The following is a 17,995-nucleotide window of genomic DNA, read 5'->3' as shown; positions in this document are numbered from 1 at the left end:
AATTTGTGAACATTATAAAAATTGTAATATCAACTGCACCTCACAACTGATGTTTTAAGTTGAATTAATTTTGTCATAGACCTATATGCAGTCAGTGAATATACTGGCAAAAAAACATTACATAAATACTCAACACTGCATCGGGTTTTATTTAAATCTTGAGACTTATGTCAGATAAAAGGAAAAGAGACAGTCACAAACATAGCCCATACATCAAAGAAGCACCACAAAGAGAAGCATTAGTTACAAAACAGAGAAGCAGCACTTTCATCACTGAGGTGCTGAGGCAGATGAGAAAGAGATAATGTGCCCCAAGAGATGGGGGATACCTTGACTTCTGACTTTATCAGCAGGGATTCGTTCCATCTGCGTCTCAACAGGGTTGTCCCATCTGGGCCTAATGACCAAGGAATCCTCAGGGAAAGGCATTTGCATGTCAAGCAAAGGTTCACGTTCTATTACTGAGGCATTGATGGTGCTGCTTTCATCATTAGATAAGGCAGCAGCCTCCTGTTTGTCTTTCTCTGCCTGAGCCAAACTCTCCACTACCTTAGCTGCCTCATGGCTAATCTCTTCGAAAAATGCAATAGACTGTTTGCTTGTGTCCGTGGGCAGGGCCTTTTTTTGTTTTGCTGGTGTGGAAGATTGAATTGGCTGACCAGGCTTTCCCCTGACTGGTAGTCTTGAAGGAAGTGTCTTAGTTGTGCTGGATAGGTCAGTGCTTGTTGAACGTCTCTGGTCCTTTTTGGTTGGTTTCTTGGTGGAATCGCTTTCACAGAAGCTCTTGGCTTTGGAAGACTTTGTTAAACTGGAGGTTATGGATGGGCCTGTCTCTGTGTCAGATTTTCTCCTTGTTTGAGGTTTTACGGGCAACTTCGACTTCTTATCCTTGGAAAGTTCTACACATTCAGACTTGAGGGAGCTGGCCTTAACAGGGATTCGGGATTTTGGTTTCTCCTCCTCTTTGGAGGTTGGCATATCTTTTCTAGTCTTAGATGATAGAGAGGCTGCACTTTTAGAGACAAGTTTACTTTTAGATTCTGTCTTTTCTGGGATTTTGGTTTGTTCTATAACTGAGTGCTGATCATCTGGGGGGAAATCTGAGAACTCTTGGTCCTGTTGGGAATGAACTGATCTAGTAATAGTTGACACTGCTGTCTGAACATTGACTATGACCATATCAGAGTAAGCAGGATCAGATATTACATGTCCCTCACTCATTACTTTGTCTGATTTAATCTCTGCTGTTTCTGGTATTGTTTGGTCCTTCTCTGAGGTTTTGGTTGAGGTTTTAGACTTTATAACATCTGACTTTGTAGCTGCAGCCAGATTAACCTCAGTAGGAGAATGTACAGATAAATCTGCAGGCTCATTAGAAAGGTCATTACCCTCCTCTGGTTTTATCTGCAAAGAGAGGTTACAACCAACCTCATTCTCAGCATCACTGGATGCTCTACCAGGCCCATTCACTCCTTCTTCAGCTATGCCTTCTTCAATGGGTTGCTCTATTTGGTAAAATGCAAAGCCTTCCTCCTCGTAACTCCTTTTTGTCATGTCTATCGCACCACTTCTTGTCATCTCAAAAAGTTTTCCCTCTTGGAAGAGGAAAGGATTCTGTTCACTTGTTGGTGTACCCTCCTCAGTTGGTGTCCTTGCTGGTGTTGTGTCTGGAGTTGCTCCTTGGGAAGGCCGATCTACAACCAGACCCAAGACCTTTTGCTCTTCTTCTTTGACTCTTGCTGCAAATGCATCATCATCTTCTCGCACTGAATTCCAGGCGTCTGTCTCTGCTTTTGCTGTAACTCCTCTAGATTCAGTCTTAGGAGGTTCCTCCTCAGCATCATCTTCCTCTGTGTCATCATAAATACATATTTCTGGTTTAAATGTTTCTCTTGTTTGTCCAATAATAATTGGAATAGAATTAATATCTAGGCTGCCACTACAAATATCAACATAAGATGTCCCTGTATGCCTCATGTAATCACCTTTAATCTCATCTGTTACATTAGACTCTTCCTGACTAGGCAATATGTAATCAACATTTTGGTAATTGGCTGCCTCATTCTGCATTTCATCACTGTAAGTTTCTTGATTTCCTTTGGATCTTTTTAAGCTTTGCTCTTTTTGTTCATCAGTTATATTTTCAGCCAGATTGTTGCTGTTAGAGGCAGTTTTATTCAACTGTACTAATTCTGAATCAACATATTCTTTGTCCTCAAATTTCTCACTATGAGATTCTTGAAGGTGTGGTTTTATGTTATGCTTTTCTGAGACAGACTGAGGTCTCCTCATTGCTGATTCAGCTGAAGATGCTGCACTGTGGGCCATGGTATGTTGAATGTCCTCAGATGTTTGGGGGCTCTTACGTATACCTGCTGGAAAAGGAGAGGGAGGTTGTACTTTAATGATCGGTTCAACAGACCGTGCTATCTCTGATGCTTGGTTGAGTTCAGTAAACCCAACATCATCCACAGAGGATGTTTCATATTTGGATGTAAGCGCAAACAGTTTGATGCTCGCATCTCCTGCATCAGACGATACCAATGTCTGAGAAGATTCACTATCTTTTCTATTGTCCTTTTTGTCTTTTTCATCTTGTTCCATTTCATCAAATGTTTTTATTTTGGCAGCCATTTTAAACATCTCTTCCTCTGGAGTAATTGTCCTCTGTGTCAGGCCACACTTCAACTCATCATCTTCTACTGTCTCCTCTGGGATTACTGATGGCTTAAAGGGAACAATCAGGACCATGGGGTCTGGGGTTTTGGGATTGACCTCATAACTTACCTCTTCAGAACTTGGTGTGTCAGGGGAGAGAGGACTCTTACCCGAACTTGTCATCAGGGACGTCTGCTCGCAACTGTCATCGTCTGCATTACCCTCCTGTTCTTTGAGCAATCTACTACGCAAACTCTCTGGGGGGATTTCAGGGGCTTTGGAGGATGTCAGGGGGCCTGTGGTCACACTGGGTTGTTCTACTGTAGGTGGAAAAGTCAGGTTGGTTTTCATCTCTACGGGGCTGTTTTCTAAAGAGTCACAGCATGGGGATTCATTTGTTGGACTAGGCTCAATAGAGTCTGGGGTTCTATGGGAAGAGTTGTCTTCCATCACAGGACTACCTTCTAAAGAGTCTTTGTGGCTAATGGTAAAAGAGTCATCAGCTACTGGACTAAGGGTCTCTGAATCTTGGTGTCTAAGAGGCAGCACTAAACCACCATGATCCTGTGTAGCTGCCCTTGAGGTCAGAAAGTCAGAAGAGGTTGGTTGATCATCAAAGGATTCCTCATCGCTCAAAAAACTCTCTAGTGTTTCAGATGCTCTTTTAGTCAGTTTCCGAGATTTAGGTGGCTTGGATGACACAGAAACAATGTCCTTATCAACAGAAGTTTTTTCATCCCCAAAGTTCACCCCCCTATTCCTATGAGGAATAGACATGGACTCACTTTTTGTTGGCTCATCCACTGCTTTGCTCAGTGCTGGATGATGAATTGTAGCCTCAGATGTCTGTTCATTAGTTGCCTTCATCTCAGTAGAAAAGGAAACAGATATTTTACTTGTCTTGACCTTAGGGGTGACTGCTACTGATTTTGAGGACTTAGCAAGTATAGACTGAGCTGGTTTTTTTGGTGATAATGGGAGGCCCTCGGGGCTTGTTTCTGGAGTCTCGGCCATGCCCTCATGTTTGTAACTTTCCTCAGAACTCAATGGGGCTTCCACTTCAGCAAGACTAGCACTGGGTGAGTTGACCAATGCTTCATGTTTAACACTGTCAGGGCTGTCATCAAATGCATTGTTCTCTGTACCATTATCAGGCAAAAGATCTCTGCCATGTTTTGACAAATTTTGAGGAATAGTTGTTGTCACGCTTGAGTGAGTGGAGGGAACTGCTGACTCTTTTCCAGAAATCACACTCTCGCCACTCTTCTGCCTTTCTTTTGTATCTTCTTCAAAGTCTTTAGAGTGTTTTATGTGTGGACTAATTGTGACTTCTTTTTCTTCATGGTGATCTTCAGGCTTTAAAACATCAGAAGACCCTTCTTCTTGTGAGGGTGCTCGGGGAAGACATTGTGACTTTGTGAGTATAGCCTCGGGTTTACTCGCTGTTGTGTGTTCTGCTTTGGAAGATCCTTTGTGCTCAAAGAGGCCAGACTTTCTTTTTGAGGGGTCTTGGCCAGTTTGAAATGCTCTCATTAGTTCTCTTACAGACATGGTTTCTTCTAGACTTCCAGGCTCAGGCTTTGGTGACCTAGAAGGAGACTGTTTTTGGGGTGAAGAAGTTAGTTTTTTCAGGCCTGATGTTTTCTGGTCTTTGACAACAGAAGATGCTTTGCCTTCTGTTGCTTTATTTGGAGGTTTTTGGCCTGTCTGTTTTTTATGACCTTTTTGTTCTTCCTCTACTTTCTTTTGAAGAGCCTTAACTTTCTCTTTAATGGAACCAATTGGTGTCTCCTCAACCACTGGTGATACAGGAGACTTTTTTTGGTCTCCAGGTACAGGTAGTAAGGCATCCCCTTCGTTACTTTCTTTTGTGCTTATTGATTGGGTTTCTTCTGTGTGTCCATGAGGCCCTTTCCTCCTTACTGGCTTTTTTACTTCTGTTGTATGGGCTTTAGTGTCTTTTGCCACTGTAGGGACTATTTTTCGACCACCTCTGCGCAGAACAACCTCAGTGAACCGTTGCTGTGATGGAGTCTCATGGGATGCAGGCATAGATGTTTCAGGCACATCCAATAAGTATTCCTTAACTCCACCAGTGGAAACAGTGTCCATGCCAGACCAGTCCCTAGCACCCTTTGGTCTCTGTGATCCTCTGTTGACTCTAACTTCCTTTAGAAGTGATTCTTGAGATTCAAAGGCAGCCATCATTTTGGCCTCTTCAATTTCACTTTCTGTCAGGAGAACCCACCCCTCATCCTTCCTATATGGACGACTCTCTGTTTTTGCAGACTCTTCCTTGTCAAATGTTCCACTTCTCAGAATTTCACTAACTTTCTCCAAATCCTCTTTGACTTTTTCCATTATCTCAAAAGGCTCTGCTGACACCTCCTCCACCCCCTTATCTAAATAATCCCCTTGCATAGGACCCGCTTTCTCTGAGGAATCAGTGGTCAGAATAGCAGTCATTTTGATAAGGTCTTGTTTCATCTCTGACACTTCAGAGAGTAAATCTGGACTTGCAAGCGCAGGGGAGTCTCGGATCAAGTGTGTTTTCAGGAATGACGTTTCAGTTGTTTCAGTGTCTTCATCATCTTCCATTTGGATGACATTTAAGGAGCAAATTAACCAAAATTTAAATTAAAGGGACAGAGATTGGAAAAGGACATAAGGGATCAATTCAGAGCTTCAAGGACCAGAAGGCATCAAGATGACAAAAAAAGGTAAGTGGAGTATGGGAGGATGAGTGGAGAGTCTACTGGACTTATGGGGGAATAACAACTGCAAAGCAAATACTAACCAAATCTTAAAGACAATGGAAGAATAAGCAGGAAACTTGTTTATTCACATTTGGTTCAACAGCGCACTCACACAAACAAAAAGACAAACTAAAGTGATATTTAAAAGGGAGACAAAAATAAGCCAACCCAAACACTGGGACATATAGTGAAAAACAGTAACACAAAGTAGACATTGCTCAATATTTATAACTCATGTCTACAGAAGAAGAAGACAAAAGAGAGAAAGAGAGAATTCAGGAGAGAACTCAATAAAAATGAACTCATAAAAAATAAGTCTTTAATGTTTTTTTAAAGAAAGCCAGTGATATGCAACTAAAACTGAATGAATGTGAAAATAAAGGCATTTGAAAAAACAACATACACTCTCTGAAAAACATCTGCAAACATTTTTAACAGCATGTCATGGGGGCAGTTCCCTTAAAGCAGGGTTTCTCAAACTCGGTCCTGGAGGGCCACTGTCCTGCACAGTTTAGCTCCAACCCTGATCAAACACACCTGAGCAAACTAATCAATGTCTTCAGGATCACTAGAAACTCACAGCTAGGTGTGTTTGATCAGGGTTGGAGCTAAACTGTGCAGGACAGTGGCCCTCCAGGACTGAGTTTGAGAAACCCTGCCTTAAAGGGACATCTTTGTACCTTATTTGCCCATAAAAGTTCATATAGTAAAGGGTACATATTACTACTCTAAGGTACTAAAAAGCACCTTTAATGAGTAGATTAGGTACAAAGTTGTCATTTTAAGGGTACTGCCCCAGTGACAAGCTGCTTGGTTTTTGCACACATTTTCAGACAGTGAACTGAATGTAAAATATTGAAATAATAATTTTTCATATTAGTAGTGGCAATGTAAACAATGTTAAACAAAGATCAGTACTGAAAAAATTCATACACACAAGACAGCATTCAAATGTTAATTCCATGGTAAATTTGGTAAACTTGTTAGTGTGTAGTAAGTTTGATGTAGTAATAGATTTGGATTCTAATTCATACTTACACCTGAATATTAGCTTAATGTAAGAACTATACTTAAAGGTTACATTACATAGTGTGGTGATTGAAATATTCTCTAAAGCAATAGTAAGCAAACTATGCAATGTTAATATCCAACTGATGAAGCCACATAGCTACAAAAAAGGGCATTGACTAGTTTAAACACAGGTTTATATTATTAATGTTTTGTACATTCACAGATAAAGAGAGGGAATCCTCTTACTGGGCTGGCGTACAAGTACACTTTGTTTATGTGTAAAAATGCAGGGGCACCAAAAAAAGGTACTAAGGAGAGTGATTACTACAGATTTGGATGGGAATCATAATTTGCTTTGCAGATTGTTATTGTGTTTAATGAAGGGAGAAGGGATCTAAAACAGTTGAAAACAAACATCACCACAGTATGAATGAAATTCACATTATGTGCAAAGAGATTAAGAGACATTCAAAAACGTTTTTTTCTATCAAGATTCATAAACTGATCAGAATAAAACATTAATATATTTATATTAGGGGTGTAACGGTACAAAAAAAGTTATTTCGGTTCGAAATAGTGTTTTAATCTTTTTCTACGAAACGTAATTTCAAACTCCGTTTTGCGCTTCAAACTAAATCATAAAGCAACAGGGCTTGTTGTTTTACATCTTACAATTGTATACTTACCTGTAAATGTTACAGATTCACGCAAATATTTCCATTTCACATAAATGATTGTCCTGACAGCAAGCAAGTCTATGTTTACCAGACTTCAATGAACGAGTCAAATGGACAGAACGGATTGGAATGGGACCGCAATAAATGGGACCGTAAATTTTGTGTACCGTTACATCTCTAACATATCAATAGTTAACTCACTCAGACACAAGATTATTTTATAGAATGTTAAAATCATGCTTTGTAAGTTATTTTACAGTGGTGACATTCTCAGTTAGTAAGTTCAATGGAAAAGTGTCTGGTATAACACAACATATTTAAATTAATTTAACTCGATATCTTACATTTCTCAAGTGTTCGGCTCGTCTGTAAAGAAAAAAAGGTGAAGAAAATTCAATTGTATACATGCACTGAATGAACAGACATACATTTTGTTTGCTTAACATTGCCAATTTACTTTCTTTCTTCAAGCTATTTGACCCCACATCATTTGATACAGCTATACACCAAACAATATACAGTTATGAGAAAATATGTGTAAACCATTTGGAAATATCTGTATTTCCTGCATGAGTGGCTTCTAAAACAAACAAACAATCAAATAAACAAAACAATACATCTATGGAGCCATTCATGAAATTCTAAGGGTTTTGAAACACATTTTCTCATTATTACTGTTCACACAACAACTTATCTCTGTAATAATAATAATAATAATAATAATAATAATTAAACCCAGTGGGACTGGACTGAGTTTTGAACTGAGATAATGGAGGAAAGCAAAGGATCTTTTGTTAATTAAAGTGCAAAATGGCGGTTACCTCCTCATCAGGATCTTGTTCTGAATCTGATTCCTTTGAGGAGCAAGAAGCAGCAAAAGAGGACGAGAGCACCAGATGATAGAGAGATGGACAGAGGTAGAAGAAAGACAGAAGGGGACAGAGAGAGCAGGCTAAGCAGTTTTCAGAGCAACACAACATGTCTGAGGCCAGCCAGCGAGGCGTGGTGTGACGGGTTAGGTGCAACAGAAATGCATAAAAGCATTTATCAGCTGTTGATTCAAAAATGTTTTTAAAAAGGGAAACAAATAGAAGGAAAAGATGGCTGTAAAATGAGGCCTTCCAAATATCCACAGCAATAAGTTGTGTAATTGACTCATTCAACTGAGTGTTTCTTCAACTGTAAACCTATGCAGATATTGTGGTATAAAGCAATCATTTCATGGCAACAAAATGAATGTAAGAATACATGCAAACCTGCCATAAAAGCGGACAACATAAAAATGAAATTTTGTTGGACAATGCATTTTGCATGAACTTACCTTTGAGTAAGCTGGCAGGCTGATGTTTAGATTGCATATTGCACCATGGGTCAAAGTCCTATAAGATCTGGGCTCTTTTGTGAAGGACAAGCGCCCACAAGGCTCTTGAGCGTTGTCTCGAATCTACAAGTGATTTGCCAAGTGTGCAGTTAAATGTCTGTATATGGATCCTCTTATAATTCTTCAGATATATGAATGCATAGTTGACTTACTTTGATGAAAAGAGCCAGTCGGTTCTCTTTAAAGGCATAGAAGCTGAAGACATGATGCTGGCCACTTTTTGTTAGGGGAACCAGGTTTCCAAAGCAGTCTGCATATATTGGTTTTCCTTCTAATACCTAGAATGCAACCCATTCAATTATGTCAGTTCCACAGCGGAAATATTTCTCAATTATTAATAGTTAAGACTACAAATTCTGATAGGATTTACATTTATGCGGTTATGCATTTATGCATACATTCAGGATGTAGGATCTTAGAATAAATCAGGCACTGATGGCTTTATTAAAACCTTGGGAACCTCTTTCAGAGAAACGACACAACAGAGGAGAATGCCTAAAGACGCAACACAAAGCAAGTGATACCTCCAGATGCGGAGGTAAGCAGAGAAATCAAACTCTATTTTATAACTAGAGCTGATTGGGCGCCGTATATGAACAGGAATCTATTGCAGCAATACCCACTCAGAATTCTTAGCTTTCGATATTTGGATGAGCAAGGCCTGTCCATTACTCACCTCCACATCTCGGCTACGTGCCACTTCTGTGAAGTTCTCTTGCTGCTCCAGAGTTTTATCCATTTTATCATCAGTCATACAGAAACAGCGCAATCGAGCCTCAATAGGGTCATGCGTTTTGGCAAAGATGACGAATTTGGCCATGTAGGGTACACAGATGATCTCACGATACACCTGAGTGGCGAAGTTCACCGACTCCTGTACTTGCCTGCAGTCTATCAGCCAGAATCTGATGAGGAAAATATGGGAGATATTGGTGCTTAACTTATGTGTGAGCTTCAACCAGGATTGGCCCATTCACCCAAAGTATACTTCAGTTTCGACGCGAACTCTAGCGTATCCTCACAGTCAAACGCATAGTTTCCTCCTCATCCAGTCTCTGCATTATTTCTCTTCATAAGTTATGACTGATAAAAATGTCTTTGTACTTTTTTAAACTAGAGTTGTAGGTATTTCTTAACCCCTCACACAAGCATTCATCAGTGCAGGCGTCTGTTGTTGTTGGGCCTCTTTTTCGAGTGTGAATCAACGGTCAGGGGCCAGTGTTGCCCCCTCGTGGACAAAACAATTTAGTGCAAAAAAAAGTTCAAGGGGCATGTGCACGCTGAGCGTACAGACTATGTAGACTAAATTTGGTGAAGACTAAATTTGCGTCACATGTACGGTAGCGCACCCAAGCGTACGCGTAAACACTGAAGTATATTTGGGCTTTACAAAGGGAAAATTCATCATTCAAAACATATACTCTCCTGTTGCTTCTAGAGAATATACCTGGCAGACACATTTGTGGTAAAAGACACAGAGTCATTGGTGAAGGTTAATGGTGTAGTCCCAGTGATATCCTCCCATTGAGCAGGAGTGGTCCCACCTATACATGGAAGAAACGGTTTTGGTTATAAAATACAAAAATGTTGTTGACTACAGCAAATGTCTTTTATTTTGAAAGTTCATGTTCACTTGTCCTTGTCAATTATTTAATTCTCCTGCCCAATACAGTGCAATGCAGTTTTAAATAGATGTCACTAGAGGAGGGGCTTCAGTATGCTGTAAAAAACTGACTTTGTGAGGAAACAACTAAGCATTTAATTGGGGGCAGAATACTCATGTCACTCGTGTTACTGTAACCTCTCCAGTTCTACTCCACCCACTCAGAGCGGGATTAGAACCGGCATCTCCAGCATGGGAGGCAGGCGCGCTAACAAGGATGCTAAAGACCACAGTCTGTTGCCTCAGTCACTAGCGTGCCTCTTGAGGCCAGGGGAGTGAGGTTTACCTGGTCTCAATTACACTCACCCCCTAAATCTCACTCCCGTCCGGGTCACGGCACCAAATGTAACCGGTCCTACTCAACCCACTCCCAGCAGGATTAAGAACCTGCGTCTCCGGCATGGGAGGTGGATGCGCTAACAAGGATGCTAAAGACCACAGTCTGTAGCCTCAGTCGCTAGTGCGCCTCTTGAGGCCAGGTGAATGAGGTATACATGCACAGCTCTTACTAGCTTGCTTCTGTTACACTCACCCCCCTTAACCTCACTCCCATCCGGGTCATGGCACCAAATCTAATCAGAGCGGGATTAGAACCTGCATCTCCGGCATGGGAGGTGGGTGCGCTAACAAGGACACTAAACACTGCAGTCTGTAGCCTCGGTCGCTAGTGCGCCTCTTGAGATCAGGGGAGTGAGGTTTACATGCACAGCTTTCACTAGCTTGCTTCTGTTACAATCAACTCCCTAAACCTCACTCCCATCCGGGTCACGGCACCAAATGTAACCGGTCGTACTCAACCAACTCCGAGCGGGATTTGAACCGGCGTCTCCAGCATGGGAGGCAGGCACCAACAAGGATGCTAAGGACCGCAGTCTGTAGCCTAAGTTGCTAGAGCGCCTCTTGAGGCCAGACGAGTGAGGTTTACATGCACAGCTCTCACTAGCTGGCCTCCGTTACATTACACTTAACCTATGAATGGCTTACTTACTGTATAGTTGTCTCCAGGGTTCTGAACCGGTTCAAGGAATGAAAACAAAATGAAATTTTAACAGGAATATAAACAAAAATGAAATCAATTCTAATTGTTCTGAACAGATATGCTTTTTTAAAATTAACTTTCACTGATTAATAAAGTTGTTATATGATTCTGTTTATTATTTTATTTTGGCAGTGATCCAATCATGAATTTAAATTTGCCTTATGCAAATGCGACGTGAGTGAAATGTCCACGCTTAGCTGTCAAGTCATCGTAGGTTAGTCACTGGCATTAGCTCTTGGATCTCAGGAGTTTTTTCCGAGGAAACGTCACCAACCGTTAAAGCATTACATTAAGTGAAAATGAATGTCAGGTAATATCCAGCATGATGTGTGTTTTGAAACCAGCAAAAATTGCAGGTTAGTGTACAATCACTACTAATCAGGAAATGTATTATTATTATTATTATTTTTAATAATCAATCACCAAGGCCCAGTTGTTCAAAAAGTTTTATTTTGGATCATATTTATCTAGATTTGGGAATCCCATGTTTTGCTCTCCAGGATCAGGTAATCCATTTTTACTTTGTGCTGGTTTTTCAAAGTAAAATAGGATTGGATCACACTTTTTCAGACGACCAAATCTAGATTACCAGTGCTTCAAATTTTTCAATGTAAGCTGCTAGCTATGTAAAGAACAACAGGTAGAACGAAAAATAGTGTTATTAACCGGTATTTTCTTCTAATCAAACCGTTTTTAGAAAGGCAATGTTTCAGAGGGAAAGCAAGAACAGAAACCTTAAAATACTGATTCTGCTCGGAGTGAATGGATTTATTTTTAAAGCCCTGGTTGTCTCTGTATATTAAGTTGGATAGAAAGTGAAAGTGAGTATATCCCGTGTGCTTTCTCACCTGTGATGCTGCATAGCAGACGTAACGTAGGAGTATCTCCACCTCCAAAGCCGCCGAGGCCCGAGTCAGCAGAGCTCTTCGGGACAGGGATGGTCATGGTTATGGGTTTATGGAATTTCCTCCTCCGTGGTTCCAGAGTGACTATAGGGCTGAATGTGGCTTTATTACCCCAAATCTTCCTCACTACATCAACGCTCATGGGTTGAGCCTGGCCAAGTAGCAAAGGCAATCATTAATAAAATTATAATAAAAAGCAAATTAATAATTTAAAGCATCTCACTGCTATCGGGTCAAACCTATTTCAATATTGTGACTGTTAGCAACAAAATGCTAGCCTGGAAATCCAGAGCTAAATCTGAAAGATTATTGTTCTGGCATCGACTAATGAAAATCGGCCAGCTCGAGGGGCGGCACCAAGCATGCATTTGAAAATCTCACTGCACGCAACTGGATAACACTACGACCAATCATAACAAGCCCCATACGCTTAGCTACCAGCGGAGCTAACTGGTAGATTAGACTCTTGCCGTATCTGGGCGGCAAAACAGAAAAAACGCCCATCTTGCAAAGGAAGGATTCGAGCGCCGTCTTCTGTTCCTCTTTTAGAGAAAAAGCCAAGTCTAACTCATTCATTGTAGCGGCCAAAGCTGTTTCAAACAACTGGTGTTCATCCATAGCCATATCTTGCAATGTTTACTAATGACTTCGACATCGCAGCGCTGTCGTCATCTGTTTATCTCACCTCTGGCCCGCCTATATCAGATAACCCCGATGTGATTGGTGCAGCTCGGATACAAGGGCATATTTAATGAGCATCATTACTCGACGCCAGAGTAAACTCGCTGAGCAAATTCAACTTGTGCTCTCGCGAGAACTCTGGATTTCCAGGGTAACAAAATGCATGTGAAAGCACTGAATTCCACAGTAAAGCACTGATTCTACATTCCATGTTTTCCTCTGCAAAAACAGTTGTGCTACCTGCAGGCCGACACGGATGCGCTTAGTGAGCGCTCCCTCTGGGAAGACGGCCTGTACTTGAGGAACCACTGTGCTGCTCAGAACTCCACCTTCTGGACCAATGAGATTACTGTCCTGTTTAATCCGTGAAACCACAGCAAAATACTGTGGAAAGTCTCGAGTGATAATGCGACAGATGCGCTTCCTCTCCAACTCTTCCGGTGGGTCCAGCCCTGAAATTTAAGATGGATATACTGTACAGCGTCTGTCCATTTCTTATATTTATTCAATAGTGGAAACAAATCTCTGCAATGGGAGGTTATAATTTCCCAGACAGCAAAATAGTGTCTGCCCAGATCCGGCCCACATCTGGTACACGCGGATTCCACCGGCCCTGATGTGGGCCGGATCTGGGCCGACACCATGTTGCTGTCTGGGTTGTATTTGATCATGTGTTTTTTCCTCACCCTCGTCCATGCCGTTGAGGATCTGGTTGAGCTCTTCTTCTGTGTACTCGCAATGATGCTCTTTCCAGCTCTCTCCAGTTTCACTGCGTAAGATCACCAGCTCCCTCTCCTTCCCTCTCAGAGCCGCAAAGTGAGGGATCTCCACAATCACAGGCCTGAGACCCGGCAGGAATTACAAGAACGTTATTCATACGAATGTCTACAATTTTTTCCTACAGTACAATTAGGCTAATACATTTTGCTTTAAATCACTGTCACAAACAGTCTTGAGAGGCTTATTGTTCTAGTATAATGGAATAGTATAATATACAGAAATGGGAATCAGAAATTTCTCATTTTATTTATTTGTTTCTTGTTCAGTAATGGTAACTGCTAAGATTAGCAACAACTGGATACAATAAAGTCTATATCATGTATAAATAAATAATGTGTTTTACAGTTGCGTATTTGAAAAGTTTATCAAAAGTAACTGGACTTGGTTTTCATTTACTTTAACTTCAGTGCTGAAGCGCATTGATATGCCCAGATCTACCAAGCCTTGATACTTTTGATTAAAATTCTAGTGGATATGGTATGGACTAAATAAATGAAAACTTTCACAAACACCATAACAATATGCACAATGTTATGTTCATACCTAAAAAATGCACACAGCCACAGAAATTCATGCTTCAACTAAAGTAGCACAGCAAATGGCAAAACAATTCAAAAACAAGACGAGCACAAACAACTGGGTACAAACAGTCACCTAAAGGAGCTAAAGGAAACACAGATTGATGATTCAGAATAACACACTTCTGACAAATCACTAGAAATACTATGTTTTGGTCATGAATTTCCCAAACCTGTGACCTTTTGATGGCAAAGTATAGAAGTATAATCACAATCTGTTGATTAACTTCAACAAGTTTGGAAAGAATCATGAGTAATCAAGGCTAAAATGGAAAATAAAAATGACACTAGGGTTCATCTACTGTATGGTACCACTGACGACTAAACAGAGCCACTTTACAATGAAAGCAGAATACAACCAATGCAATACAATTAAAAGGAAGATAGTGAGAAAGGAGAAAGTGGGGTGTGGGACTGGCATCCATTGGTTGATTCATGTGTCACTCCTACCCCAGAAATTTTGTCCCTGGCGGGCCCAGTTGCAGAATGCGGCTAACCAAACTCTCGCCCTCATTCAGAGGGGGCGGGGCAGTGGGGAGGTGGAGCTTACTGTCATCCAATAGCAGCAGTGGGAAAAGAGAGCATAGGTGGCATATTGTCGAGTTTGTTTTATTTAGAAGAACTTTTCTTGAAACAAATGGGAGAGAAAAACAACAAAAACCCTGGAAGGGTTTAAATTTATCTTTGTAAGTAGCAAGTAAGAGTGAATTACCCTTTTAAAAAAAGATGATTTTCCCTGTTTAGTTTTCTAAAGTCTACGCTAAAAGTCAGTTCCATGCCAACTCTCCGGAAAGCAACATAGTGTCAGCCCAGATCCGGCCCACATCCGTGTGGAATCCACGTGTACCAGATCTGGGCCGGATCTGGGCTGACACTATGTTGCTCTCTGGGTCCTTGTGTCATGATTCATGAGTGTTAAAACAGAAAAATCATTTAAACATCATCAATAAAAATGTCAATAGAATTGGCTCGTTCGTTCTGTAAAACAGTTGAACTGAAATAGTCTGTTTTAATAAATTAACGACAACATTATTCAACTATTTGTTTGCATCATCAAATCATAAATGTTCGTCTCCAGATGGCATTAGGTTTATTACTAGATTATGCTTTTGCATGTAAATAAAACTGATTATATATCATTCCTTGTGTTCATTTAGTAAATCAGGAAAAAATGGCTGAATTTGATTTCTTTCATATCCAAAATTGAGTCTATAACCCTGTCCCAAATGGCACACATGAGCTTCAGAGGTGGTGCTTGTGAGCACACTTCTGAAACCTAAATTGACAGACAAGACACTCTGCAGTCTTGTGGAAATGATGGACACTCATGACTACAAGTACACATCAACTCTGCCATTTGGGAGAGGATAAATTGAGGAACTCCATCAGACTGCTGACCACATGTCTGCCTTGTTTCCTCACTGACCTTGCAATTCTGCTCTGTCAGTTCTACCACATTCAGCGTTTCGAACGACAGCAGTTCAACTGTGCATTTGAACAACAGTTTTCTCGCTCGTGCTCCGACGCCTTCAAGCGATACTCTACCCAAAAATTTAAATCATTCCCAGATGTATGTATTCCAGACAGCAACATAGTGTCGGCCCAGATCTTGCCCACATCTGGGCCGCGTGGAATGCACATGTACCAGATGTGGCCCGGGTCTGGGTCGATACTATATTGCCATCTGGAATGTGACTTTCTTTTTTCGGATGTAGATAAATAAAGACTTTTTGAAGAATTATCAATCTCCATGAGTCAATGTAATGCAAGTGTCAGGGACCCCCAGTGTTCAAAGAGCCAAACAAAGAAACCCCAGCTGATGAATCAATGTCTTCTTCACAACAGGTGTGTGTGAGAAAATGTGAAACTTTTTAAACTATAATCCATCGCTTCCGATCAACTGTCATACACACATTCATGAATTTATACTTTATGTAGACGTCAGTCAAGTCAAGTCGACTTAATTTATATAGCGCTTTATACAATACAGACTCAAACTCCATCAGGTGACAGAATGGAAAGTGGAAATACAAGGTGTTGTATTGGATTACCATCATGTTTGCTTTGTATGGTTTTTGATGTGTCAACTTTGAGGGTTCCATCCAACGCATTATATGGACTCACAGAGATGGACTATTTTTCAAAAAATCTTTCTTTGTGTAGATCTGAAGAAAGAAACTATGAGGGTGAGTAAATGATGAAAAAAATGGGTGGAGTAACCCTTTCAGAGAACACGGTTTGTGCCTTGGATCACACGACTACAACACTGTGGTTATAACAGGCCGTGCCCCAATGGTGCATGTTGGGCGGCTCATTTTGGAGTTACATTGTACATTCTCCCATTACGTGTTTCGGGGCGAGAACAGTCCAACTGTGCATTTTAAACGGCAGTTTTTCTATTCGTGCTCTGCATAACGATGTCCATGAGCACATGAGTTGAGCCTTGGTTCTCACAACTGTCGTGGTTACAGCAGGGTGTGCCAGTCGACTGTTTTCTTCAGTTTTTGAGATTTCAGGGTCCTGTTCAGGAAGGTCTGTAGCAGAATAAGGGACAGAATGATTCTATGCCCCTCATATCTCACGGGCTTATTGGCGACATGGATATTTTTCGATCTGCTCAATGTCAGGCAATGTTATAGCCTAATATGGGCCTCAGTGGTCACTTAAGGCGGGCGTACACGGTGTGATTTGTGCTGTTTTACGAGCTTGCAGATGATTTTTTTCACTCGGGAGAAATCGGTGATGCTCGCATGGTCGCGGCTCGCAGCGTGTGAGAGGAATTACGAGCCGAGATGAGCTCCTCCCGACCTCCAGATAATTTTTAAACATGTTTAAGTCGGCCTGATTTTCACCAGCGTATAGGCTGTCCCCTATTGCCAAATCATACACAACCACGTCACAGGCTAGATCAATGGGGCTATACTGCACATACACTGTCTCACACGGTGTTTGGTGTTTTAAGCCCCCAACGGCGCCTTCCAGGCAGCGAGGGGATGGGTAGGTTTAAGGTTGAGGGTAGGGTTAGCTGCCTCTAAGGAGCCATTGGGGGCTTAAAACACCATCGAGCGTTTCACACACACACATCTCACGACCTCCCGAGTATCCGAACTTGCACCGTGTACGCCCGCCTTTAGTGAACCAAAGCCCTCATATTCAGGCTTCAGCCATTAAACACCTCTCTCACCTCATTAGGTGACTTCTGCAGAATATGCCTTGTTGGGTTATTTGAACCTTAAAGAAGAGCATTTTGGTGCTGCCCACCTCATTTCAACTGAAGTCGGAGCACTATGGTTGGTTGCTCCAATTTTATGACAACAACAAAGAACGGGGGATAACGCTCAATAAAGGGATTTACAGTACATGCTGCTGAACTTCACTCTGGAACACAGAAAGTTCCTCAGGTTTGCATTTGGGGGCAAAGTTGACCAATTCAGGGTTCATCCTTTTATCCTGACCTTAGCACCTCCTACCTTCACAAAATACATAGATGCTGCTCAGGCTCCATTGCGACTCCAAGGGCGAATGTGTCTTGAATTTCCACAGTGTTGGTCAAATTTCATTCATTGGAACGTTCACTGTGCATGGCTATTCATAAGTAGATAACCGCTGATTTTACATCAGTTGTACACTCGCTATTGGGGTGCATTATGGGATTGAATGAGTGCACTCGATAATGTCCAATATGGTTTCAGACACCACTACAAAGGGCTGTCCACCTCAAATAGTGCACCATATATAGGGGTGATTTTGTACACAGCCATGGACTTGCACTATAAGGACTTTATGTAGATTACCATTCATCAACTGTTAGTCAGAAAGGGAAAAACATATTAAATCAATTTAAGAAGGGTTCTTTTTTGAGGTTG

General features: G+C 41.3%; 1 protein-coding gene across 41 annotated transcripts in view; it reads right to left on the bottom strand.

The window, feature by feature from the left end:
* The window catches only part of ank2b (ankyrin 2b, neuronal), a 191,860-nt gene that overhangs the window by 21,127 nt on the left and 152,738 nt on the right, over positions 1-17,995 (bottom strand). For 13 of the 41 annotated variants that reach the window (XM_082160841.1, XM_082160835.1, XM_082160844.1 and 10 more), the window contains 12 exons: positions 14,580-14,678; positions 13,458-13,612; positions 13,012-13,223; positions 12,034-12,241; positions 11,135-11,155; positions 9,931-10,027; positions 9,160-9,388; positions 8,636-8,761; positions 8,424-8,546; positions 7,924-7,956; positions 7,447-7,468; positions 330-5,249 (listed from right to left, as the gene is read on the bottom strand). In XM_082160841.1, the coding sequence (XP_082016967.1) occupies positions 330-5,249; positions 7,447-7,468; positions 7,924-7,956; positions 8,424-8,546; positions 8,636-8,761; positions 9,160-9,388; positions 9,931-10,027; positions 11,135-11,155; positions 12,034-12,241; positions 13,012-13,223; positions 13,458-13,612; positions 14,580-14,678 (6,245 nt within the window). The remainder of the gene's footprint in view (positions 1-329; positions 5,250-7,446; positions 7,469-7,923; positions 7,957-8,423; positions 8,547-8,635; positions 8,762-9,159; positions 9,389-9,930; positions 10,028-11,134; positions 11,156-12,033; positions 12,242-13,011; positions 13,224-13,457; positions 13,613-14,579; positions 14,679-17,995) is intronic. The other 28 variants (XM_082160869.1, XM_082160855.1, XM_082160837.1 and 25 more) reach the window with 13 other exon arrangements.

Source organism: Leuciscus leuciscus, assembly GCF_965113295.1.
Source record: "Leuciscus leuciscus genome assembly, chromosome: 2".
Lineage (NCBI taxonomy): Eukaryota > Metazoa > Chordata > Actinopteri > Cypriniformes > Leuciscidae > Leuciscus > Leuciscus leuciscus.
The sequence above is the reverse complement of the archived record's forward strand: the minus strand, read 5'-3'. Positions and strand labels throughout refer to the sequence as shown.